Source organism: Pleurodeles waltl, chromosome 3_1 (genome assembly GCF_031143425.1).
Source record: "Pleurodeles waltl isolate 20211129_DDA chromosome 3_1, aPleWal1.hap1.20221129, whole genome shotgun sequence".
NCBI lineage: Eukaryota > Metazoa > Chordata > Amphibia > Caudata > Salamandridae > Pleurodeles > Pleurodeles waltl.
In genome coordinates, this window is record NC_090440.1 from 427,211,327 (window position 1) to 427,237,917 (window position 26,591).

General features: G+C 45.8%; 1 protein-coding gene across 2 annotated transcripts in view; it reads right to left on the minus strand.

The window, feature by feature from the left end:
* POLG (DNA polymerase gamma, catalytic subunit) overlaps nt 1-26,591 on the minus strand; it is a 795,283-nt gene that overhangs the window by 400,309 nt on the left and 368,383 nt on the right. For both annotated transcript variants that reach the window (XM_069222697.1, XM_069222698.1), the window contains exon 8: nt 22,298-22,452. In XM_069222697.1, coding sequence (XP_069078798.1) covers nt 22,298-22,452 — 155 coding nt within the window. The remainder of the gene's footprint in view (nt 1-22,297; nt 22,453-26,591) is intronic.

Genomic DNA, 26,591 nt, shown 5'->3' on the forward strand with positions numbered 1-26,591 from the left:
AGGAGTTAAAAAGTTAGCTATAGCTGGACAGTTGGTCCTGTGGCCTTCTGACTGGTCGAAGGAGCTTTTTCTCTGATCATCCATTTTGGTCTTGTGGTACTGAGTGATCTGACTGGCTGAATGAAACTCAGAAGAAAATGTTGTGCCTGCCATTACAAGACTGGTGACTATGCCAAAGACTGTGCAGTAGTGGGCTTGCTGCCTACAAGGGGTGTTGAATACAGGGACTGGACTTTGACAGTACTCACCACAGGGTTGGGCACCCACTGCTGGGTTAGGCACAGGGCCTGGTCAAAGGCCAGGCTCTGCAGTCTACCCTCGCTTCGCACAGCCTTTGGCACTGCACAGCGAGGGGTTGGGCACCATCGAAGGTTTTGGGTGTAGGGACTGGCCAGAGCTCTGTCCCTGCAGCCAACCACTGCTGCACAGGGAGAAGGCCTTGCATAGCAGGGTGTTGGGGCCAGTGGCAGGGTTGTGTGCAGGGTCTGGCCAGAGGCCAGGTTCTATGGCTAACCCAACTGCTCGTGGCCACTGGCTGCAGTCTACCCCTCCCATGCGCAACAGGGGTTCATCGCTCCTAGGGTTAGGGGGAAAGGTGTGAGTGAAGGAGTTGGCCAGAGTCCTGAGTTTTGTAGCCAATTCCCAGTGCGCAGGGCCAAAAGCTGTGTATGGCAGTGGCATTGGCTGGAGGCTACACCAGGGGGTTTAGCTTATGCTGAAGCTTAAATATGAGGAAAAAAACAGTGATTTACTCAAAAACGTAAAGCTCAAAGTGATGTTGTAATTGGGATGGAAACAAGATCTTGGCTCACACCAAAAGAAGCCCCAGAAATTCACTGATAAAAAAAAGGTTAAGTGAAAGTATAGTTTGTTGTTGACATGAGATAAAAAGTAATGTTTAAAAACTACAAAATCACTAAACTGTACAAATGATTACTTGCGGCCCCACAATGCACTGCTTATGACTTGAATTATTACATCACAAATCATCCAAAGATGTAATATATATATATATATATATATATATATATATATATATATATATATATATATATATAGTGCAGCATAATTAAGAAACAGATGAAAATAATACTGAAGAGAATGTGCTGCATAATATGGATTTCATCATCACAACAGATGCCCTTAAACCACTCTAAGCACTTTACCATTGCCTGGGCTACTATGAAGGAGTAAAGTGGGAGTAAGGGGTTAGCAAAGAAATGGAGTAAAGCTGGATAGGGATTAAGGAGTTTGGAAAAGGAGTCAAGGGAGTAGGGGGTTTGTGAAAAATGGGAGTAAAGAAGGAGAGGAAGTAAGTTGCTTGAATAAAAGAAGTAATGTAGGTGGGGTTAAGTGATCTGTAAAAAGTAGCAGTGTGGCAGGAACAGGAGTAAAGTATTTGAAAAAAGTGAGTAACACAGGTGGGAGTAAGGAGTTAGTAATAAAAAGTCAATAAAGCTGCAGAGGTAGTAAGGGGTTTGAAAACAGGCAGTAAAGCAGCAGTGGAAGTAAAACGTTCATAAAAATAGTAAGTAAAGCCGGAGGGAAAGTGAGGGGCTTGAAAAAGAGTAAAGAATGAGTAAGGAGGATTGGAACAAAAGGGAGGACTGTAGTTGGAGCAGAAGTAAGGGGTTTGAAAATGGAGTAAAATGGGAGCAAGGGATTTATACAAATGGGAATAAAGCAGTAATATGTGAAAGGGGTTTCAAAAAAAGGAAGTAACGCAAGAGTGGGAGCTGAGGGGTCTGTTAAAAAACGCAGTAAAGAAGTTAGGAGAGAAAGTGGTATGTAAAGGGTTTGACAAAAAATTGCGTATAGTAGTGTGGGGGGTTGTGAGAAAAAAAAAGCAAGTAAAGCTGGAGCGGTAGTAAGTGGTTGAAAAAAGGGGAATAAAGCAGGAGTGTAAGTAAGGCGTTTATAAAAATAGAAAGTAAAGCTGAAGGGAAAGTGAGCGGTTTAAAAAAGAGAGTAAAGCAGGAGTAGGATTAACGAGGTTTGTAAAATAAAAAAGGGCCTGAAGCTGGAGAGGGAGTAAGGAGTTTGAAAAAGGAATAAAGTCGGAGTGAAGGGGTTTATAAAGCAGGACTATGAGCTAGGGGGTTAAACAAGGGAAATAAAAACAGAATTATATAGGGAAGATAATAAGATTTGTGAAAATAAAAGGAAGTAACAAGGAAAAAGGAGTAAGGAGGTTGTAAACTAAAAAATATGGAGCAAAGTGGGAGGAGTATCACAAAGGACATGGAAGACAGGGATGAGGGTCTGGGGTGGAAAAATGAACAGTGGGGCTAAAAAACCCATACATTTAAAATAAAACATGAAAGTTCCTTCAACAATGACTTTCGTCAGGTTGGGTTTGTCCACCTGATGAAAGTCATTCTAAAAGAAAAAATTGTCAACAATGATTCAACGAAATATATCTATGTATCTAGCTCTCAGATATATATATATATATATATATATATATATATATATATATGCAAAAAACAAAGGAGAACTCTGGGAAGTTCCCAATTTTAGGTGGAGAGCTGCTCTAGTAAGGAGCACCCTGCAACACCAGCGACACTCTAAATTTGCTCACCTCAAATGTCTGCTTATCTAGCAAAAGCAAATGGCAAAAGACTTTGTCACTATCTAGCTCGGCGAGGATAGCACTGTGCTAATCCTATGCTTAAAAACTTTGCTAGATAAGCAGACATTTGAGGTGAGCAAATTTAGAGTGTCGCTGGTGTTGCAGGGTGCTCCTTACTAGAGCAGCTCTCCACCTAAAATTGGGAACTTCCCAGAGTTCTCCTTTGTTTTTTGCATAATTTATGCGTCACTCTAACCCTGAAAGGGCCTTGGTTTGAGATATATATATATATATATATGTATATATATATATAAACCTAGTGGTGGTCCTAGTTTGTATAGAAAAATCGTTTTTTTGTTTTGCTAATAACTTGGGCGCTGTATGATAAGTCTTCACAAAAGTTTCCCAAAAAAACAGTGCTCACTTCAGCTGCTGTCTGGAATGTTTCGGGGTGCCCGAGAAAAAAGGAGGGCCCAAAAACACGTTTTCCCCATTCATTTTCAACACAGCACCCCACAACAAACTCCGGGGGGACCTGACCACCCACGCAGCCCCAGGGACCACCACCTCCCCTGGGCTTTAAAGACATACAGAGGGGGGGGGGGTGTTAGGGGGGCGGTCTACCCTGCAGCCCCGGGGACCACCACCTCCCTGGGGCACTAATCACAAATAGTATGTGAGGGTCACCCAAACATCCTCCTCCACCCCGCAGCCCACCACCTCCTTGGGGCACTAAAGATAAACAGTGCTGACAGCTCCCACCAAGCAAAAGCAAAGTCTGCTTTCTGCAAGTGAGAGCTTTCAAACAGCTCTCACGTGCAGGCAGCAGGGTTTTTATCTATCTTCCTATGTGTGCGGGGAAGACAGTTGAAAATATTGCTCCTGCAAGCAGGAAGCTGCTATTTAAAGCAGCTCCCTGCATGTGGGAGCAATGCAGGCTCCCAAGGGACGTGGAGAGCTGGCAAGGACTGCGGGGGCCTTGAGGCTCCCCCATGGTCCTGTCATTCTCTCTCTCTGTTTCTTCCTATAATGGGATGGAAGAGAGAGAGAGTCATTGCAAAGGTCTCTCCATGCAATGACTTCTAAAAAGAAAACGTCACAGCACAATAAGAGGTCACCTGTGGCACAATGGTTAAGGTCACAGACCCTCACACTGAAAGTTGAGGGTTCTAGTCCAGGTGTCTGTGGTCATTTCCATACTTTAACTTATTTTCAATTTCAAAATGTTAAGGTTCATATTAAAAGGTGATCTCACTCTTTTTAATTTGCAAATACATTTTTCTTTTCAATTTGTCCAGAAATATCTCATTCTAAGTATATCATTCACTAAAGCCTAAAAAACTCTATCCATCTTTCTCTCTCTCTCTCTCAATTTCTCTTTCTCAATCTTTCTCCAACTCACATACCCCCCTCAGACACTCATGCACCCACTCACAGACCCACTCAGACTCACACTTACAGTCACAAACCTACTGAAACCCTCATCCACCCACTCACAGACCTACAAAGACACTGATGCACCCACTCTCACCCCCAGATACAACCTCTCACACCTATTCTCACACCCAGAGAGACGGGCCGCAGGCAACTCCCGCCACACACAGCCAAAGGGCAATGTGCAGCCTGGGGTTGGGTGGTTAAGGGGGCTGGCTATAGGCTAAGCCCTGCGGCCAACTGCTGCCATCACGGCCAAAGGCCGTGCGCTGCGGTGGTTGGATTATGTATAATAATAAAAATTACTTTACATAAAAAAAAAAAAAAACTGAAATTCACTTAAAAAACACAAAGGTTACAGGAACGTTATTGTAAGGAAATAAAATTTAAAAAAACTGAAATTCACTTAAAAAAACAAAGGTTACATGGACGTTATAGTTAGGCTCACATTTTAAACATACCAAACCACAGAAATTCACCTGTTATAGTTAGAGTTATCTCAAGTAACTATAACTCGTGCCCTAAGGTAAGTATAACTTGCGCCCTTGCCATGCTCTGCTAATTACCCCACAAATTAGAGCACTCATGCCATCTTTGATAACATCATTGATAATGTCACTAACATCTGCTGTAAAATTATTGATCAGATAACTGTGAATGGTGGGGGCGTGAATTATAGTTATCTTAGGGTACTATAACTTTCCTGTAACCTTTGTTTTTTTAAGTGAACATATATATATATATATATATATATATATAAAATCACGTCATATTTACGAGTGTGCATGCTAACAAAAACAGAAATTTACTGAAAAAAGCAAAGGGACGCTATAGACAGGTTCTGAATTTACTTGCAGAAAACCACAGAAATTCAGCAGTTATAGTTAAATCAAGTAACTATAACTTGCGCCCTAAGGTAACTATAACTCGCGCCATACGCCATGTACAGTGAATTACTCCTCATATTACATTATTGATGCCACCTTCTGTGGCATCATTGATATTATTAATGCAGCATTTGCAATAAAATTATCGCGGAGAAGAATGTGCATGGCGGGGGGCCAAAACTGCTGAATTTCTATAGTTTTGTGCGACTAAATTCAGAACCTAACTATAATGTCCGAGTAACTTTTGTCTTTTCCAGTGAATATATATATGTGTGTAACGCACAAAGAACACAGGGTATCCACATCGTGTACACCACAGAATCGAACAAGTTACCTTCAGTAACAAATTATCTGGTAGAGACATATTCTAGTTGCAGATTCCTTACCTTAAAATTTTCCCCAGGCATCAGTCTGGATCTGGAGATTTTTCTTCGAGCAGTACCCTTGCGTGTGATTAGGTGGCGTCGGGAGACTCCCCGTCCGTCGTTGGCATCGTGCTCACCGGATATAACGTTGCCGTTCGTATACAGACACCAACCCTTTCTTTTCACGATTTGCCAAGCCAGCAGCGCTGAGCCATTATGAACACTAACTCTGGTGCACCAGAACTAGGGCCCTGAAAGGGAGACCCTGGCCCTAGAAATCAGTTCGCAGAGCAGGGAAAAAGGATGAGACGGTAAGGAATCTGCAACTAGAATATGTCTCTACCAGATAATTTTTTACTGAATGTAAGTAATGTTCATCTGATAGAGGCTTCTAGTTGAGTATTCCTTACCTTAGAATAGATACCCAAGCAATACTATCCCCAGTGGAGGGTCTGCAAACCAAAATCATACCAGGAAGTTCTGCAGGATTGAACGACCAAAGTAGCCGTCCATTTGGACTGGACTGTCCAGGCAGTAGTGATTAGTAGATGTGTGCAAGGAAGCCCACGTTGCTGCCTGGCAGATGTCCAGGACTGGAAATCCACTTGCTAACGCAGTGGTTGCAGCTCTTGCTCTGGGAGAATGAGCATGCAATTCCTCTGGGGTTGCTTCTTAGCCAGATGCCTCTGATCCCCGCCTTTCCCATATGGCTGCCCCATCTCAGAAGTGATGCATCCGTCACTACAGTCGCATCTGGTTGAGGAAGGGAAAGGGATCTGCCTCTGAGCCAATCGTGGTTCGAAAGCCACCACTGCAGATCTTGCGCAGTCCCCTCCGAGATCTGGACCATGTCGGAGAAATTCCCCTGATGCAGTGCCCACTGGAACTTCAGTTCCCACTACAGAGCCCGCATATGCCATCTGGCATGAGTCACTAACAGGAGGCAGGAGGCATGAGGCCCAGCAGCCTCAGAGTCATTCTCACCGAAATGCAGGATAAAGGCTGAAACATCAGTATCATAGCCTGAATATCCTGGACTCGACGTTCAGTAGTATAGACCCGAAAATGCACTGTGTCCAGAACAGCTCATATGAAAGGGAGCATCTGTGAGTAAGTCAGGAGTGACTTTGGCAGGTTTATAGTGAACCCCAGCAAATGTAGGAGGTCCGCCGTAGTCTGAAGGTGGGAGACGACAGTCTGGGGCGAGCTCGCTTTCAACAGTCAGTAGTCAAGGGAGGGGAAGACTGAAGACTAAAACCCCTAACCTGAGCTGAGACCACCGCCATCACCTTGGTGAACACCTGAGGGATGCTGGTAAGGCCAAAGGGGAGCAAGGTGAATTGAAAATGCTCATGCCCTCCCACTAACCGCAAGTAACATCTGTAGGAAGGGAGGAAGGGAATGTGGAAGTAAGCGTCCTGCAGGACCAATCCTACCATCCAGTCTCCAGGGTCCAGGGCAGATAGGACCTGAGCCAAGAAAGGGGTGAAAAGTAGACTGAGGGGGCTCCGTGGTAGCAGCGAGGCCAAGTAACCAAGCCGTAGACCGGGACTCCTTAAAGCGCTTGAGCGCTAAGTCTGCCATCAAACAGCAAGTCTATTAGAGTAGATTGAAGATTCCCTGAAAAACAAGATGCCCGTATCCAGGCATGGCACCTCAATACCACCATTGAAGCAACCAATCTGCCCAGCGAGTCGGTCATAACCAGTAGGAAGGCCCCTCCTCCGTAGCCACGGTAGGGGGAGAAAGCATACCAGCATCATGGGAGGTATCCAGACTGCTGCTGGCTTTGCCCAGTCCTTGAGCCATGCGGTCTTCAAGCTGGAATTATAAGGGGACCGGCGTCCCCTCCATGCCCTCACCAGAGTTATACCCATAGGAATATGGGTCAACATCTGATCTGGGGACCACAGTCCCCAGCTCCATGTCAGAATCAGCGATGAGTATGGGATCGACGACGCCCACAGGTCCAGGTGACCTCGGGAGCGGTGATGCTGGGACAGTCATGGAGGAAGGCCACAAGGGTATGACCAACGCCGGTCTGGATCTGGAAGTAGATCCTTGGGTGCCCCTCTGAGCAGAGGCTGAAGCCGCCAGTGCATAACCCGAAAGGGCCTCTTCCGACCCTGCAGAGCCCAAAGGCATCCCAGCAGGGCCGGACTGCCCGAACATCAGGCGCATGAACTCGTGAAATTCTTGTAACTGGGCAGGGGTGGCTTCGACTCCCGGAAACTCAGGGAGGTGTGGAGCCGACCTAGGAGCAGCCTCTGAAGACAGAGGCCTAGAGCGAGGATGGTCCTAATCCCGCATCGCATGGGCTGACCAATGGGGTGAAGTCGAAGAACGCATGTGCTTCTTCGACTTCTTCTTACCCGAAAGACCCGACGATTTGAAGTGGGACAAGGAGGAGTGGTGATGGCTCTGCGAGCAGTCTCGAGAACAGGAGCAATACGGAGCCAGGCACCGGGCTGCGAGCAACTTTAGGGACCGCTCCCTCAAACTCTTTGGGATCATGGCCCGGCAGTCGGAGCACGATTTCGGGTTGTGGTCTTGCTCCAAACACCACAAACACACCAGGTGCAGATCCGACATCATGCAGTGACAGGAGTCACAGGGCTTGAAGCTGGTCTTACGGTGTAGGAAGCTGGCTCAGCTTATGGTGTACTCCTATGGCGTGGCACTCTATACGGAGTCCAAGCAACCTTAGTGATAGTGTTTAGGTATCCAGATAGCAACCGCTCTCTAGAGGTAGCTGTGGTGAGCAGCTAAAGCTTATCCAGAAGGAGTGTAAAGCACTTGCAATACCACAATAAGCAGTCAGTAACTGTTCACAAGAAAGAACCACACCAGCTGTTGCAAAAATAAAGAATTCTTTATTACAACACTAAGGCGATTCTAACATTGGTATATCTCCCCTTGGAGATATCGCTCTACACACAAAGTATACATTTACCAATAAGCAGGAAAAGCATAGAAATACATGGAGCCCTATGTGGAGGGGTGGGGAGGGCACCCACAAACTCAGAAAGTGGCATAAGAATGGAGATGCCCAACCAAGGTAAGTGTGTTAGAATCCCAAGGGCTGGGTGAGTGGGAAATTACCAGAGGTAGGCACTAGAAATCCCACATGTGCCCGGGTGCAGAGTTGTTATTGAGCAGGGTGTCCCATATGCTAACATTGGACCGTTGCATTTGGATTTTTATGGATTCAGATCCCTTCCCAGTGGACCCGAAGGAAAACCAGCTGTCACTAAAAGGTTTAGGCAATGTGCTCCCTTTCTTTGTAATTTTGTTTTATACGGCTCCCTTGAGCCACGGCTGAAGAGCCTTGGGAAGCACCTGTGCGCCATGAATGGTACATAAACCCGAGAAGACATTTGGCAGCATTTCAAGCAAGCCCGTATACCATGCTGCTCCCTGCTGATGACTGGCTAAACCCAGGAACATGTGTACAGGGATATACAGCACTTGCTGCGCCTACGGAGGTGAAAGATTTTATTACTTTCTGAACGGACTACGAATTCAACTGCATTTACCATGATGCATTGAGGTTGGACTTGGTTGCTGGAGTGTAGGCAGTGTGCTCCTTTTCTCTGTAATACTATACCTACACCAGGAAGACAAGGCGCATAGGGGTGAACTGACGTCTGAAACCCTGGAAAAGAAAGGGACAGTGTCAAGACCACTCAGAAATGTCCAGGCAGTGCAGGTAGACAATGCCCACCCTCTTGGGGGTAAAGTTCCTGCAGGACGGTGAAGGAAGAAGTCCAGCTGCGGAGTCCAGGGGGATGCAGGAGATCCTTGGAGTCTGCCACAAACTGTCCCACATTGGTCGCCAGATTGCAAGAGGGTCAGTGGCCAGCAGGACCAGCAACACGCCTTGGCAAACACAAATATTTGTTGCAAGGAAGATTGTAGGTTTTTGAGAACCAACAAAGTCCTAGTGACTCGACCCTTGGATGAGATTCAGGGCAGGACTTCAGCAGGAAGGAAAGCCAGTCAGAGGAGCCCCCACGAGTGACCCACTGGCAGCAGGCGCAGGGAGACACGGTGTGGCCTCAGCAGTACAACAAAACAGAAGTCCCATGTTGCAGGAGCTGCAGAGTGCTGGAGGCTGGGGCTTCTTGGTGCTCGAACATCTTTTGGAGGAAGAGCCAACAAGCCTTGGCAAGAGCAACAGTCCTGGTGGACAGGGACTCAGTTCCAGTGGCTGCAGCAAAGGTCCACTGTCTCCCAAGTTGTTCAGAAGAAGAGAGGACCACAGAACCATCGCTTATGAGCAGAGCCTTTTTTCGTTGTCTGTGGGACAGCACAATCCACCAGCCGGTCGCTGTAATCTTGAGGTGCCTGTGGATGAAGGAGATTGACTCCTTCACTCCAAAGGAAATTCCTCCTTGCTTCTTGGATGAAGGCAGAGTCCTTGTGACTCTGGAGCATGCACAGCAACGGATTTTGCAAAAATCTTGTAGGAGCTAGAGAAACAATGTTGAAGTGGGAGCCCTCCCAACTGGACAGAGCTTTGTTTCAGTTCAAAAAGAAGACCAGCAGCGGTACCAGAGGCCAAGAGCAGAAGAGTTCCTTGAAGAGTCTTGCTCGACAAATCTGAGGATAGACCCTTGGGGGAGCCCTTAAGTAACCCTAAAAGGGGGTTAGTCACCCTCTGCACTGACCCACCTATCAGAGGGGGGGTCAGGGACGTCATCTACCTGGCCTAACCAGTCAGATGCTCCCAGGTGCCTCTGCCTACCTTGTTTACAAGATGGCAGAATCAACCAGCCACCTGGCACAGCTCTGTGCACCTCCCTAGGGGAAGAACTGGACAGGGGAGTGGTCACTCCCCTGTCCTTAGTGTAGTTTAGTGCAAGAGCGGGAACCGGGGTTCCTGAACTGGCGCAAACTGAATTATGCAAGGAGGGCACCAAATGTGCCCTTCAAAGCAGTCTGGTGGTGCTCAGAGGCCACCCCACAACAGCCCAGTAGACACCTATTTCAAAGGGGAGGTGGTCACACACCCCCCTTGCAGGAAATCATTTGTTCTGCCTTCCCCTGCGTGAGTTAGGGTCATCAGCAGGAGGGCAGAACAGTGTGTAGGGTCAGCGGCAATGTGGGCTGGCAGCCAGACCCCAGTAAGGCTGCACAGGCAGAACTGGGGGATCCTCTAAGGAACTCCCAGAGTACATGCTATCATGCAACTAGCACTAGAATTGGTGTAGTTGCATGATTCCAACATGTTAGATACCAAACATAGCTAGGTTCGGAGAAGCAATTATGTAGCTGGATCACTCGCACTGACCAGTGTCCACTACATACCTTAAGATGGCTTCCCCGCACTAACAAAGCCCAGGGAATGGAGTCTGGGGTTTGTAGCGGTACCCTTTTCATGCAGGGGTATCCTCACACTTAGGGACATGCACCCTGCCCTTGGGCTCAAGGGCCTAACAGAGAGGTAACTTACAGTGTCCAAGTGCAGTGACCGCGATACAAGGCAAGCCTTACATCTGGAGTGAAAGGTGCATGCACCATTTCACGCAGGTTGCAATGGCAGGCTTTCAGACACAGTTTGCAAGGGCTCCCACGGGTGGCATAATATACGCTGAAGCCCATGGAAGATCACTGTTGACCCAATATCCTGGGTACCTAAAAGTTCCATATACTAGGGACTTAAATGGGTGCACCAGTAGCCATTTGTGGGGTGTAAAAGGTACTAAACAACCAAATTCATAGGAAGAGCACATACACTGGGCTCTTGATTAGCAGGATCCAAGTGTGCTACAGTCTAAACACATTGACACCAGGCAAATAATGGGGGAAACTATGCCAACTATGATGCTACTTTCCTACATACGAGATAACATCATAACGCACCAGAAGTCAAAAAAACTTTGTAAAAAAGTCGAAAGGCCAGTCAAAAAGCGACTGCAGAGTAGCTGTTCTCCTGATCTGCGTACAGGCTGGCACAGAAAGAAAAGAACTGACATCCGTACGCTGGGGTGGCACCTATATACAACCCACGATGTCATATCAGGCGACCACGACGCCAACGATGGACGCAGAGTCGACCAACGCCACCTTATGTCGTGCAAGGGTACTGCTCGAAGAAAAAACTCTGGATCCAGACTGACACCTAGGGGAAATTCTAGGGTAAGGCTCTGCAACTAGAAGTCTCTATCAGATAAAATGAATACATCATAGTCTTAACACAAGTGGGAAAGATAACCAACAAGAGTGTCGACGTTTCGACCTTAGTGGAATAAAGTTGAGAGTCCATTCAGGACTGTGCCATCTGTCTAGTGTCCTGCAAATTGAAACAAGGACCTTTAATATTAAGTATGTGCTGTCTATGTACTAGCGAGCATAGTGTAATCACACTGCATACCTCAGTTGGAAGAATGCCTTCTCAGCCCACACAGTCACAACATACGTCAATGCTGGTGTTGATCTACAATAAAACTGATCCACAAATTAGACCCAGGGGGAGCCACACTGCATGTTTTATATGGTTCTTGCGTGAAAGCGAAGCCCTCATCAAAGTCATCATAAGTTCACCCAATATTTAAAGTGTCTACATCCACATAACATGCAAGACTGAGGGTGCCATGCTCCAGTTAACCCTTATAAAGATAAAATGCAACTGTGATTAGTGCTCAACAGGTGCATTTGGGCTCACAACTCTGCTTCCTCTGTGTGTGCGGTTTCATACAAGCCATAGGTAGTGAAATATGAATGGCCTGGGACCTGGTCTAGTCCATCATCCAGAGGGCTTAGCCCAGTAATGCAGATCAATCAAGTGACCATCCAAGCATACTAAGTGAAAACCAACAATTTAACACAAAACTCTGATTCCCACATACAAGGTGTAGTCTGTAGCATGTACAGAGGTCTATTCACCAGGAATGTTTCCACCTTAGATCCATAATAACAAGTCCTGTCACAAAAAGCAGGCCAGCCAGCACCGTGCTACAATGTGTTCTGATCATTTCTCTGTGGGATGCACAGAAGATTCACCTGTGTGCCACTGCTCAAAGATTTGTACATGCTTTTGTCAAAAGACTAGAATGCTAAAACCCTGAGCTATCTTGGGATGATCCCAGTATCCAGCCAAATGGTCACATGTTGTATATGAATGCCTTGTCGCCATTTAACATGCAGTAGAAATGTGCACTGATTGTTGAAAGGTAAAGTCATAGCAATGCAGAATAATGCATGCAGTTGTCCTCCTCTATAGGACAAACAGTGATGGATGGAAAGCTGGCCTTCCAACCCAGGTATGCAGTGAAATTACACAGTGATCGCTAGTACATAAACAGTACACACTTGATACCAATGGCCATATGTTGTAGGATACTAGACAGACGATTCTCTGTAGGAGAAAAGTTGCAATTACGAAAACTCTGATCCCAGACTGGACCCTTCCACCCTTACAGCTGTCCTGCCCATCTCTACCAACACTGAGAGGACCACCTTGAGCACCTGGCCCACCATAACCACTTAAGAAACCACAATAACTATGCAGTCCATATGCTTTGGGGCACCTTCAGACCCCTGCCTGTATCAAATCTTCATCAAAGGACTTGACCCCATCAGCATAGACCTCACACTAATCCAGAGTAACGAAATCATCCCAGCCACCTACCCGGATGCCTGGAAACACGCCACGGTACTCTCCCTCCTCAAGAAACCTTCAGCAGTCCTCAAAGATGCTAGCCAACTGCAGGTTTATTTCCCTACTACCCTACCCAGCATAGGTCATGGAAAAGAGGATAAACATCTAGTCACCCACTTCACTGATGACCACCTCCTCATCACCTCTAAATTCCGGATTCTACACTACACGTACCACCCTCATTGCTGCCATGGATGACATTCAGATGTTCATGGACAGATGTGACACCGCAGCCTTCATCTTACTGGATCTTTCCGCAGCATCCAACATCATCTCCCATCCTTATCCAACGACTACATGAAGCCAGCATCCAATGTCCCGCACTACCCTGGACTTTCTCTTTCCTGTCAGGCTGCACTCAGTCAGTCCGTGTGGCTCCCTTTACCTCAGACACTATCAACTTCATCTACGGATTCCACAAACATCCTTTCTCGGCCCGCACTCTCTTCAAAACCTACATGACCCCTCCTGCCAGCATTATCTGAGTCCACAGAATCAACATCATAGCCTATGCTGATGTAACCCAGCTCAGATTCTCACTATCTAACACCAAGCAAAACACTTTGACCAATTTCTCCGTCTGCATAGGCGAACTCCGCACATTGATGAAAAACAACTGCCTTAAGTGCAACCTATGCAAAAAGAACAAGGTAATGTATGGAATGCTTGAATCAATCTCAGCCACTGGCAATCGCCCAGGCCACACCCCAATCCATTGTTTTTCTGCCCACCATGCCACCTCAGTTTGGACCCATCCATATGCTAATCAGTCTTGACCCTGCTCCTCAGGGGAACAGTCCAGCATGAACTGTCAGGCCAGGTTCTCCCTGAACTAGAACACAAGCAACCTAGGACTACTGTCACCCTAGTTAGGGCTCTTCAACCATAGTTTGGAACTGAGGAGATCAAGGCCAGATTTTTTAAGCAGTTAGATATCTTTTAACAACTAACACTTGCACCGCTCCACCTCACATGAATTAGTTCACAAAGCTCTGTACTAAATTAACAATTTTCCTAGTGTATAGTGGAGGTTATATTCATTCAAGAAGAATGTAGGCTTGTCAACTCATTCCTGACAATTATATCTCTTTTGACTTCACTTCTTAGATGGATAACATACTAAAAATGTCCCGCTAATTCAATCAATGCTTGTAGACTATATGTGAGGACACCTCTGTACATCTGTCCACAAATAGGAGTAAATTTCACAAATCAATATCTTAATGGAACAACTTTAAAGCACTGCCTTTTCAATCAAAACTATGTTCTTTGTACAGGTAAAACAAGTAAGTGGACAAAGTTCACCCTTGCTGTGTCCTTTGGTAAGCCAAACGTTTCTGTTGTTTTTCAAGTCATCAAACATCTTTGCTGTTCAATGTTTGTAAATGCCATACAGCCAAAGACTAACCAAAGATATTACTATTAGTCACTGATAATTACATTAAAGGAATAAGTGTTGATAAGGGCCCCATTTTCTAAAGACCTGAAACAGCTGTTTTTAATCTATTACCTACTCGTGCCATTGAGCAGTTGCTCAGCTGAGACAATTCGCCTGCACATTGTCTATGCCTGGGGCATGCTCTATCTTTAGAGATATACTGTGTTTCAGTAACCATTCCCAAGTTTTCTGGGTCTGAAATGAAAGGGTCTGCAACCTTGTGCCACCTTGCTTGGCTAAGTAAAACACTGCTGTGGTGGTGTCTGTTCTGACTTGGACAGAGGAGCTGCGGATTCTGGGAAGAAATGACTGGAGGCCCAGGAAGACAGCTCTCAGCTCTAAGACTGATGTGCATCTGAGCCTCTTTGGAGGACTGTTTCCTGGAGATATGGAGCTCCTGAAGATGTGCTCCCCAGCCTTCAAATGAGCATCCATTGTCATTATGAGACTGGATTGTGTTGCTTCGAAGGTGAGACATCAAGATATGTTGCTTTCCTTTCTCCACCATGACAGAGCTTTCATCATGGTTGGGGTGATGTTGATGATATCCTCAAACGATCCGTGGCTCTGAACCAACTGAGCATCCACTTCTTCTTGTAGAGGTCTCATCCTGAGACAGTTTGGAATTAATGGGATAGCATACCTAACACTGATGTGTACAACCTCATTGAAACAGACCTCTTCTCAACAGGGATGAGGCGAAACTCATTACCTTTTGTAGCCTTTCCATGGTTGGAAAATCTCTGGCTACCGTAGTGTCTAGGATGGCCTCTAGAAAAGTCAACAATTGGGCTGGAGTGAGAGATAACTTTTCGGCATTTAGTTGAAACCCCAGAGACTTGAATAGCTGCTTGCAAGCTAAGGTAGTCTCTTGCAGCAGAGCAGGGAATGTTGGACCTTTGATCAACCAGTCGTCCAGGTAATGGAATACCTGGTGGCCCGGTCTTCTGAAGAAGTCTGCTACTGGTGCCCTACACTTCATGAAAACCTTTGGGGCTGACCGTAATCCGAAAGGGAGAACTTTGAATTGATAGTGGCACCCCACCACCTCGAACCTTAAGAATTTATGATGACTTCTGTGTATGTGGAAATATGTATCTAGAAGATCCAAAGGCGTCATGAAATCCCCTTTGGTGATCATGAGCAGGATCTCCTGCAATGAAAGCATGCAAAAGGGTTGCTTTTTATGTATTTGTTTAGTTGTCTAAGATCCAGGACCTGCTTCAATTTTCTGGACTTTTTCTGTATTAGGAAGAAGTTTTAATAAAATCTTCTGCCCCGTTGCCTGTAAGGGGCTTCTTCTATAGCCCCTTTTAAAGGAAGATCTGAAATCTCCTTTTTTAGGGGAGAAAGATACTGATGTGATACGGATGGTAAGGGGGCTTTTACAGGAATTCCAGAGTGTGACCTTGACACATGATATCCAGTACCCATTTGTTGCTGGTAATACTCTCCCAGAGGCGAGATACTGCCTGTGGTGGTGCAAGGTGATTTCTGCCGTAGAACTGTCACTGTCTTCTTGTAGAGTCTTGTCCTTTTCCTCCCATTGACTGTCTTTTTCTAGCTGGCTGTTTAGTATATGCAGCCCCGGAGCCTCGGTACTGGTGTTGTTGCCTGGCATATTGTTGTCTATTGCCCTGTTGTGCGCACGGCTGGTACCTGTACGACTGGAAGGAGGACCTCTGCGCGTAATGTCCTCTTCCACCATGAAAGGGTTGAAAACATTTTTGTTGGAGCATGCCTAGGGAAAATGCTGTGTCAGTGTCTGCCTTGATTGCCTGCAGGGCCTCATCCACATGCTTCCCGAACAAATTCTCCCCATCAAAGGGCATGTACAATATTTTAGCCTGTACCTCAGGACGGAATGATCTGGCCTTCAGCCATCTTTGTCTGCACATGACTGCTGCACCTGCCATTTGTATAAAGGCAACCAAAGATAAGTTAATTGCTGCGTCAATGATCTCAGGAGGCCCTGGCACCTCCCTGTAGAATCTCTTTAGTGTCTCTTTTTAGGTACACTGGCAGATGATCAAGAAGCAGAGCCAGATCTGACCACATTTGCCTGTCAGATTGAGATAGAATGGCCAATGCTTTTGATGCTCTGATGGAAGTGGCTGAGATTGCTGCAAAACGCTTGCCTATGTTGTCTAATCTACGCTCTTCATTGTCTCATGGCGTAGAACAAGGGGCAGATGGGTTCTTTGAACACCTTTGAGCTGCTTGCATCACCAGTGAATCCGCTCTAGGATGACCTGTCAAGCAGGCTGGTGAATAATCTGGAGCGTTATATTTCTTGTCCATCTGTGGGACCACAGCCGTAACAGATGCTGGATTTTTCATTAATTTGAGTCCTGCCTCCCAAATATGACCTACATTTGGGATGGACCGAACAGATTTTCTTATGGAACCTTAAAAATCATTTCAAAAGCACTCCGCTTGCTTAAATGGAATAGGCAAATCAAACCTCTTGGATGCATGTTCTATTATTTCAGGAAATTCCCCAATATCCTTGGGCGGGGATCGAGCTGGAGATGGTGTTGGTGAAGGAGATGAAGGTGCAATGTATTTGTTTGAATCGTCACCAGGTTACCTGCGTCACAAAGCAATTCTCCTTCCTCAGGTTGGTCATCCTGATCACTGTGTATGTAATAGTCACCCATTATGGTTATAGTGGGAGTTTCTACCCTGTTTTCTCTGGTCTTTTTCTAGTACACGGATTGCAAGTAAGTAATGTCCAACAGGTGGAACCGTGATTCACGGAGTGAGATGGATTGTCATATGTGAATCTGGGAAGCGCTTATAGTAAATCAATGAGCATATGCCTCAAATCATATACCAGTGAGACAGGTATTGAGATTGTATCTTTTTGCACAGGGCGTTGCTCTTCCTCTTCCTACTCATCATAAGGTTAGTGCTCTTGAACAGAGCCATATCGGTGAGAAATGGGATGATTGCAGGTCGTAAAAGAGTAGCCACCATCCAAGTAACTGTAAGTGTCCTTGACATGATTGTCACCATCATCCTCAGAGTCCTGATATTTCACAAGCAGCTGTGAAGGGCTGTATAAAGGCCCGAAAATATCCTGGTCTTCTGATTCCTCAGTAACTAGAGGATGGGCAGGAGGCAGTGGAGATATCTTGCTGGGAGATGTCAAAGCTGGCTTTAGCTGTTCAGAGATGAAGGTTGTAGTTTTTATTCTCATCTACAGTGCCATCGATGATGCAATGTTCTTTGACACTGGTCTCGTTGATGATGATTTGAGAACTGCAGTCGACGGAGCAGATGAAACTGTGGTCATCGACAGGGTGGTCATCGATGGGGTGGCGGTCGTCACTGTCGATGACGAGGCGGTGGTGGTAGTGATGGTCATCAGAGCTGCCGTCAACGAAGCAGTAGTTGTTGAAGCAGTAGTAATCAACGTGACTATCTTTACAGAAGAAATAGTCACCAACGAAGTCTTCTATGACAGTGCTTTTCTTGTTGATGGGTCTGTCGACAAGGATATTTTTGGAGGAGTGACAGGCACAGAAGAGATGATGAGAGAGATTTCCTCTGTTCAGATATCTTAGACAGGTCCTTATCTCAGGTTTTCAACCTTTTAAAGTATTTAATAGATGAGGATGAGGCCTAATTTTTTCGTTCATGGTCTTGAGAAGAGCAACTAGGACCTTCCTCCTCCTCAGATCCAGAATGAGACCTGGATTTTTTTTTTGGAGCCATAAGAGCAACCTGGCATTCCTGTCTTTAGAGGCTTTTGCAGAAAAAGTTCTGCGGTGTTTACAGTCCTTAGGCACATGGCTAGGATGGAGGTAATAGAGGCACTCATTATGAGGGTCTTCAGAAAACAGTCTTTATTTTCCACAGGATCTACATGTCTTGCTAAACATTATCTTCTATCCCTCAGACATGGCAAAAAATAAAGTACAAAGAATGGCTCCAACAGGCCCTGAACAGTAAAAGAGAGGTGAAAAGTTAAAAAATTGAAGCAACTGAGCAGAGCTCAGGGAGACTTCCTCACACGACGTGCAGTTAGAATTCTTAGGTCAGGTGGCTCTGCAGTGGTCATGGGTCCAGCCTCTGATTGGCTGAAGTTTGGGTCTTTTAGAACATTGTGAATTAGTTAACAATGTCAATTGATTTTCTATGGCCTGTTGATGTACTGTTAATACTGCTTATTTTAAAATGCAGTGGAGCTCCACCATGACAGCAAGGAAGATTCAAGCATGTGAATGTATGAAAGATTCAATACTGGAGAACGTGTTTTTCGCTATTATGGCGCCTACCCCTCCCACGGGATAACATTGGGGATTTCTTATTTCATTTATTGCACTGCAATTCCTCATTGGGAGCAGGTGGCTATCTCATGTTTAGTATCTATGCAATTGTAATGATAAACCCTCTTTAGCTGTAAAGTCAAATTTTTCATAAATTTTTTGAAAATGCCACTTTTAGAAAGTTGGCATTTTCCTGCCCTTAGCCCTTTTGTGCCTACAGTCTGTCTTGGGTCACACGATTGGGTGTAGCTGACAGCAAGACTTTGTGAGTTCCTTCAAGCCAGTCACACAATACAAGGATTAGGTGTGCCTCAGTGGGCCATCTGCTGGTAGGATGGGAGTGGGGAGGCAGAGCGGAGCACAGCCCCACTTGCAACTAAATAGCCTGTGTTGTGCCTTTACACAAAAAGGCCTAATGACCCAATATTGCCACTGAAGCCAACTTGGAACCAGGCAGGGGAGTCAGGAAAATTCATACACTTCCAGAAACCTTTGCAGAAGCTTCTCCCACCTTCCAGAATAGAGCTCCAAGGCATAGGACCTTCAGACCCACTCTTCAGTATACTTGCGGACCGGTGGCTAGTCTGCTAGGAAGAAGGACTGCTGTTCTGCTGGAATGACTGCCATGCAGTGCCACTGCTGATGTGAAGGACTGCTGCCCTGCTGCTCATCTGCCTTCTGCCTGGGTACAAGGACTGAATCTTCAACTGTCCCGGGACTTCAAGAGTGACTCACAAGGGCTAGTTTGCTGCCCTGTTCAGAGCCACACTAACACAAAAGGCCTCCTCTATTTTGAACCCGCACTTGGACCCTGCTGAGTGAGTCCTGAACTGTTGAAAGTGCTAAAGATGCCCAGATAACCAAAGTCCAAAAGTGGAATTTTTTTGGCTAAAAACTGCTCCAAGAACCAGTAGGAGACTGGGACCAACCTGCTTGCCTATCTGCCCGAGGTGCATCTTTGTGGCTTTTCCCGCTACGTTCTTCTCTGCAGCAGCAATCTTTTGCAGTGGTCCTTCATTAAAGGGCCATCTGGCCTTGTGGCACTGTCTTCGGCTACAGCCCTCTGCCTCATCCCACTGGACATTTTCAACTTCCATTTCAGCAACTAGGTCCAAACATAGAAATCTTCACACATGGCTTCAACTCAAGGATATCCAGCGCCAACGCTCCCTCCTCGGACATCTCCGGCAACTTTGCTATGCTGAACTTTACCTTTTCAGAACATTATTCTCAGAAATATTTCTAAGTCTGAAGGTAAGCACTGACTTGGCCCAATCCACTTCTTATAAACAAACTGGGCTCCATCGCAATCAGCCATATTTCTCGTGCCATCATCTCGTGGAACTAGATGTCCATGGGTGGCGCTTTGATCCTTTAAGTGCTTTTTTTTACTCAAAAGTTTTAAAATTCATAACTCCGGTGCTACTGATTGGATTTTTGTTGTTTTGGTGTCAAATAATTTATTTCAATTTACTCTATTGTTATAAACTGTATGAGTGTTGCATAAACACTTTACACATTGCCTTTAAGTAAGGTGAGACTGCATTTTTGTTGTACGCTACCCATGGCTAGGCACAGCTTAATTTACTGACTTTTTGTGGTTCACCATGCAAGGGATTGTGGCTTTTGCTTTAAAATGGCTCACACCCCAATCAACAACAACCCAATTTCTCATAATATAGGTTGTCTGACAAAGAGGAAGTAGTGAGAGAAGCCTATAATTCGGTCATGAGAGGCCAATTTATTACTATTGCCACTGCCTATTGTATGAAAAAAATCAAAGCACTACAAGAGTTAGGTGTGAGTGAGTATCATAGAGGCAGACTACACACACAACTCATGGCAGACACAATGTAGGAGATAGAGCTCACTGGCGAAGAGTATAGGCAGGTATTGGAGGGGGAGGAGTGGACCCCTTTTAGGGCTAAATAACTTAGGCTACATGAGGTGGCAACAAGGTGGGCAATTACCCTCCTGGCTGGGTCACAGAGATGACAGTCAGAGGGTGCTCAGGGTGGTTATGAATGAGCTGTGTACCATGGTGAACACAGCCACACAAATTGCACAAAACTTTTCAACATATTTTGAGCAACTGTATAAATTCAGGTTAGTAAGTCCCAGGGAGGACCTAGATGAATTCGTTTGAGATATCACCACACCATAGCTGTCCCAAGATTAAACCATGGATATGGACAGGAAACTAGAGGTAGGGCAGTTAATGGAGGCTATTAGACAAATGCATAGAAGGAAGACACCTGGTTTAAGTAGTTTCCCCACAGAATTTTTCAAACGCCTAGCGGGGCGCATAAGAGAGCCACTTGCACAAATGTTACTTGAGGCAAAAAAGAAAGGAATGCTGTCCTGAGACTTCAGAACTGCCAATAATTTACTTATCCATAAACAGGGCAAGCCCCCTGAAGCCTGATGTTCATATAGGCTGACATCCCTGCTGATACCCCTTCTTAATACTGAGGTGAAAATACTGGCCAAAGTTTTGGCCAATCACCTACATCAGATAACAGACCAGTTTATCCACCTGGATCATTCAAGATTTATAACACACAGATGATACAACTGTCACAATCTCCCCGCCTATAAAGGGTCCTGGGGAGGCTGGGGACCCGCCTAGAACTTTGCTTATGGCACTCGTTGCTCAAAAGCCGTTTGAATCCCTGGAAAGGCCCTTTTTGATGGCGGTTCTCCATAAGATGGGATTTGGCCTGGAATTTAGGGGATGGGATGTCTCCTCTATCCTGCAGAGAAATCCCTTGGGACATGATACTTAGCAACAGCATCATGGACAGCTTGAGATAAGCATGCTCAGCAACAGTATCATGGACAGCTTGAGATGAGCACACTCTTCATTATTTATAAAATCAATAGAGACTATGGGTTGGACACATTGATGTGGGACTAACTGTAAAGGGCAGATACTTTTTTAGACTGCAAAAAGGCTATTGTGATCCAAAGGACAGGTAACGTGTTAAGGTGGTAGATCAAAAACAATTTGAACTGACGCTCGTGCATAAGTGATTTCATTCAGGACCCTTATATAAAAGGGGAAATGAAGCAAAATGTTTTAGTTGGTTAATCTTTGGTAGGACAACAGTATTCTTGCTACTAAGTTTGATTCCTTTTTCGATTGTTGGTACCAGGTTATATATATATATGCAAGCGCTTTACATCTTGCTAAGCTTTAATTTTTATTAAAAAAAAATTAAGGAAAAGGGTGTATTTTGTGAATATCGTAGAAATTGTGTCACCTTGTATGTCACATGGATTACCCTCCTTTTCAGCACCCACACTGGCAATGGACATAAATCACATTGCAAGGCTTTCTCCTGCTAAGCATGGGTTTTCACTTTATCGCTAGGAACTTGAATAGGTTTGACATTCTTAGGAGGAAGTTCAGCTAGTAGCACGAATACCATGGTTGCCTTCAAAATTTGAATAATCAGTGGCTTGGTCAACAAATATGGACGATGGGGCTAGATACATCTATAAAATACAATAAAATAAAAGCTTGGTGGGAAAGACCAATACATTTTGTGAGCTTACCAAACAAAAGATATAAATAAACAAGATAAGAGGCAACATTGAGAGCACTGGTAAACATATCAAGTGGGGGCTCAAAAGCGAGTACAGCTTGACAAATTTAATTTACCTTCCTGCAATTCCAGATCGGAGGCACCATTTGTATACTCAAGGTTTACACTGCTTTCTGCCGATACTCTCTTTTTGGACAATTTTGGTGTCTTTTTCTGTTTAAATTCCTGTACGTCCCAGTCCAGGTCCCAAAGCCAAGGATCTTCTTTAAACCTGAAACATTAAGTATGGAAATTGTTTCAATTTAAAGAAAACTAAATAATGGGAAGCACAACAAATCTAACTCTCATGCCTTTGTTCCGGAGATATTTGTGTTAATTGTCGTTGGCACATTACAATTATGGTCAACACTCTAGTTTCTGCCCAGTCACTGCAATTCTTCCCGGATTCCTTGCAAAAGCAGTATTAATTTCTTAAAGTGAGGTACACTGAAAAAAGCCTTTGGTATGCACACACTTCTAATCATTGGCAGTTGGTTTACGAGAAATGTTTGCTCTGATGTGCCACTATGAAGTTTTTGAGTCTTCAAAAAGGTGCTCCTTTGTGAATGTCTTTTTTTTTTTTTTTCCCCAACACTTAACTTTCTAGCAGGTGCTACTTAACACTACCTCTAAAAATGGAAAGGAGAGTGTCTGAAGGTAAACAATGGCTGCCATTTAATGTAGGGCTTCTACCAAATATGGGATACTTGATTTTGCATTTTTAACAGAGAGACTATTTGAATTAAATGGGCAAATCAAAACATGACTAGCGTTTCTGCTGCCCACAGCTGCCATATCCTCTTTAGAAAACGATAAGCATCTCCACATTGGCACCAAAACCATCTTTTCAAACTTCAGACAGAGATAATATCCACACCCGTTAAAAACAAGCATTTTCAATGCAACGGGTCTCGCATTTGTTCGAGTTAGAACTATTAGCGTTGTAAAGCAAAAACAAAAATGCAGCGCAATCCTGCTATGTAAAATGCAGCGCAAATGTGCAGCGTGGAAAATAAACAGATAAAGTAGTCCGGACTCCAGGCTGAAAACATCGAGCCTAGTATGTTTTTGGTACTTTACCGGTGCTGTGTAGGTGGGCTAAACACCAGAAAAGGCACAAATGAAAGCAAGCGGATATTAAAAGGCAGGCCCACAAACCAATGTAAGTGACCGACGTGGCATGGGCGGGGTTTCAAGCCCAAAGAGAGATTACAGAATGGACGGAGCACTTTGTGCTCGCCCATAAAAATATTTAGAAGATGAGGTGGGGTGCTACACAATAGACACTGGAAATCGAGCCCACACAATGATTGCTCCAGCTTGGACAGCAACCCAGCTGGACGAAATACAGGTAGGATCATTGCTCTGTGCTTCACATTACAAAGTGGGAACTCCCAAGAAAATGGGGAGCGTGGATGAGAAACAGCCAAAACTCACTTATATGGCCAAGAAAATCATGTGCACACGAGTGGAGGCGGGGGAGGGACCCAGACTCTGAAGGTGACTATGAACAGTCAGCAGAAACATGAAGGAACCAAGACATTAAGGGACTAAGATGAAAGGCAGCTTAGAATCTATAGACCACAAAATAGACTTTTTAAGCTTGGACTCTGAGATGAGTGATTAAAAAAGCAACATATATGCATAGTTGTGGTAAAATGCACACATCTCTGAGATAGTAGATGTTACCAACGAGCTAGGAAAGAAGCAAAAAGAAATAGCCAGCTAACTCAAAAAATAAAGATTCAATGGCCTTGTTGTGCAGGAACAACATAAGCATTGTGGATATATCTGAATCCCACACTATGGGCTGTACTGAAGACTTAAGACCATATTGACTAAGATTTTTGACCATGCCAACCACTCACCATTCTTCATAGGGAAATGTGCATTTTGCACACTAGCCCCCAAATAAGTGCCAGAAGTCCCACTATGCCCTATGATAGCTAAGCTGTTAAACTACAGTGATTGAGACCCAATATGAACACGCATTTGCAATGCAACAGGTCTCACATTTACTTGGGTTGGAGCTACTGGCATTCTAAATGCATAACTGGACTTTTTTGCCACATTAATTGGTCAACTCTGCTGCATATTTTGTTCCTTTTTGCCACATAATTCCAGTGGCCCTGCATATAACTAAAGGGCTAGTAGGCCTACTGGAATATGTTTTAAACAAGGCCCTTAAAACGCAAACTGCTCCCAGGTACAAAAAAATTGACTTGGTTGATACAGGCGACATTGCCCGTGGGCAATGAATAAATAATTGTACTCCAAGAATGCGTGCTTACTGGATCACTGTTCGTTTACTGCAGTCTGGGGAGTCGACCAAAACGCCCAGGATTTTTCACACACTTGAGGAGAGCCATCTCACATGATATTAATGATCCTCAGTTAGTCTTGAACTGAAATATTAGCTATAAAATATTGACCATTGTACAGCATATTCAACTGTAAGCTCTCATTGAGGTTAATTTTATAAATATACGCACACACAGCTCAAGTTTCACAGACTCAAATGTGTGTAGTTCATCTAGTCAGGTTTCTGCTTTGTAATCGCAGCATGTATCATGTTGTAAAAATAAATCTACAAGTCCAAGAATGCAAAGCAGAGACATAAACTACATGAGCGAATCACGCATTGAACTAGGGAGCTGGACAACTCTACAAATACTACTCAAAGGGCTAGTTTTCAGCTTGTATCACATTATAAAAATAAAATTACAAGTCCCAGAATGCAAAGCAGAAACATAGACTCAATTAATGTATCATGCATCAAACTAGGGAGCTGGACAACTCTAAGAATACTAATCCAAGGGCTGGTTTCCAGCTTGTATCATGTTTTAAAAATAAAACTGCAAGTCCCAGAATGCAAAGAAGAAACACTAAATGAGCGAATCACGTTTTGAACTAGGGAGCTGGACAACTCTATGAATACTAATCCAAGGGCTGGCTTCCATTACAGTTGGAATGCCCTCTTGAATAGTAGTGTATAATTGTAAAAACACGGTAAAGCCAGGACTTCAGTACCTTACCTGACTGTTTTCAACACACTGCAGCTACAGCTCATGAGCGGGGGCTGGCTGCCTGGACAGGGTTTGGAAGTGGCCGCAATGCACACATTTCAAAGTTATTTATTAAGGAGTTCAGGAAAGTTGTAATATTGCACTCAAACAAGTAACTCATTATTCCTGGAGACCCAAAAGCAAACATCTTCAAAGCAGAAAATAGCTGTAAAGATCTATTCAGTGGGCGTGGCTTCGGGCGTCAAGATGGCGGTCGCACTCTGAGAGTGCTCTGGACCCCTCCGTCATCCGCCCATAGCTAACGCGGTTTTGCCGAGCGAGGGATGCCGCTTCGACTCTCCCCGTGATCCCTGGATCCCGAGGAGCCGGTGGAGGTGAGCGGTGGCGAAAGGCAGGCTCTGATCTGCCGCCGCGGCCCGACCGGCTCCGAGGGGAAAGAAAAAAAAAAATGGCGGCTGGGACGGGGTCTCCGTGGCTGATTCGGCTCTGACGCTGTTGCCCTTACTGACGCCGCGGCGCCGGGCTGGGGGTGCCCCGCGGGCCCTGGAGAGCGCTGGGTCGTGCTCCCCGTGTGGAGCCCCGTGGACGGAAGGGACGGCCCTGTCCCGACCCGAGAAAAAGGCCCTACGTTAGCGGGGCCGCCCCTGGGTGCCCGCGCGGAGGCGCCGGAGTGGGGGACCCGCGGGGCCCCGCCGGACCGGAAGTACGCCGGGGGTCCGGTAGGACATTGGGACCGCGCCCCACACGCGGAACCCCGCGGACTGAGGGGACGACGACGGCTCGGGGGAGAGGCCCTGCGGCGAGAGGGCGGCCCCGGTGTGCCCACACAGAGACGATCGACGGGGAGGCTCCGCGGTGACCCGCCGGACGGGGGACGCACCGGGAACCCTGGAGAGCACTGGGGCGCGAGGTCCCACGGATTGGAGGAGGCAACGCCACCCCGGCCCAAGAAGAGGGGCCCTGAGCCGACGGGTCTGCCTCCGGACGCTCAGCTGAACAGTCGGTGGAGAAGACCCACGGAACCCCACTGAAGGGAGGCGGGACGCTGTTGGCACGAGGAGGAACAGCATGACAGTGGTATGGAGGATGCCCACCCGCGGCTCACATTCCCTCTCCTCCACCCTGGTGCCTTGATTGTCTTGGGGTGGGGGCCGGGAGCGTGTGGCATGCCTGAGTCGTTCGGGGGATCAGAGGTGACCCCACATATTCTTCAAGCAGCTATTGACAAGCGGGCCGGCGGGCCAATCTCACCCTCCCCGACGAGGCCGCTGACCAACGCAACAAAAAACAGGCCGTGAAATTGGGACACTGCGACATCCAGGGAGACTGGATCCGAGCTACCCCG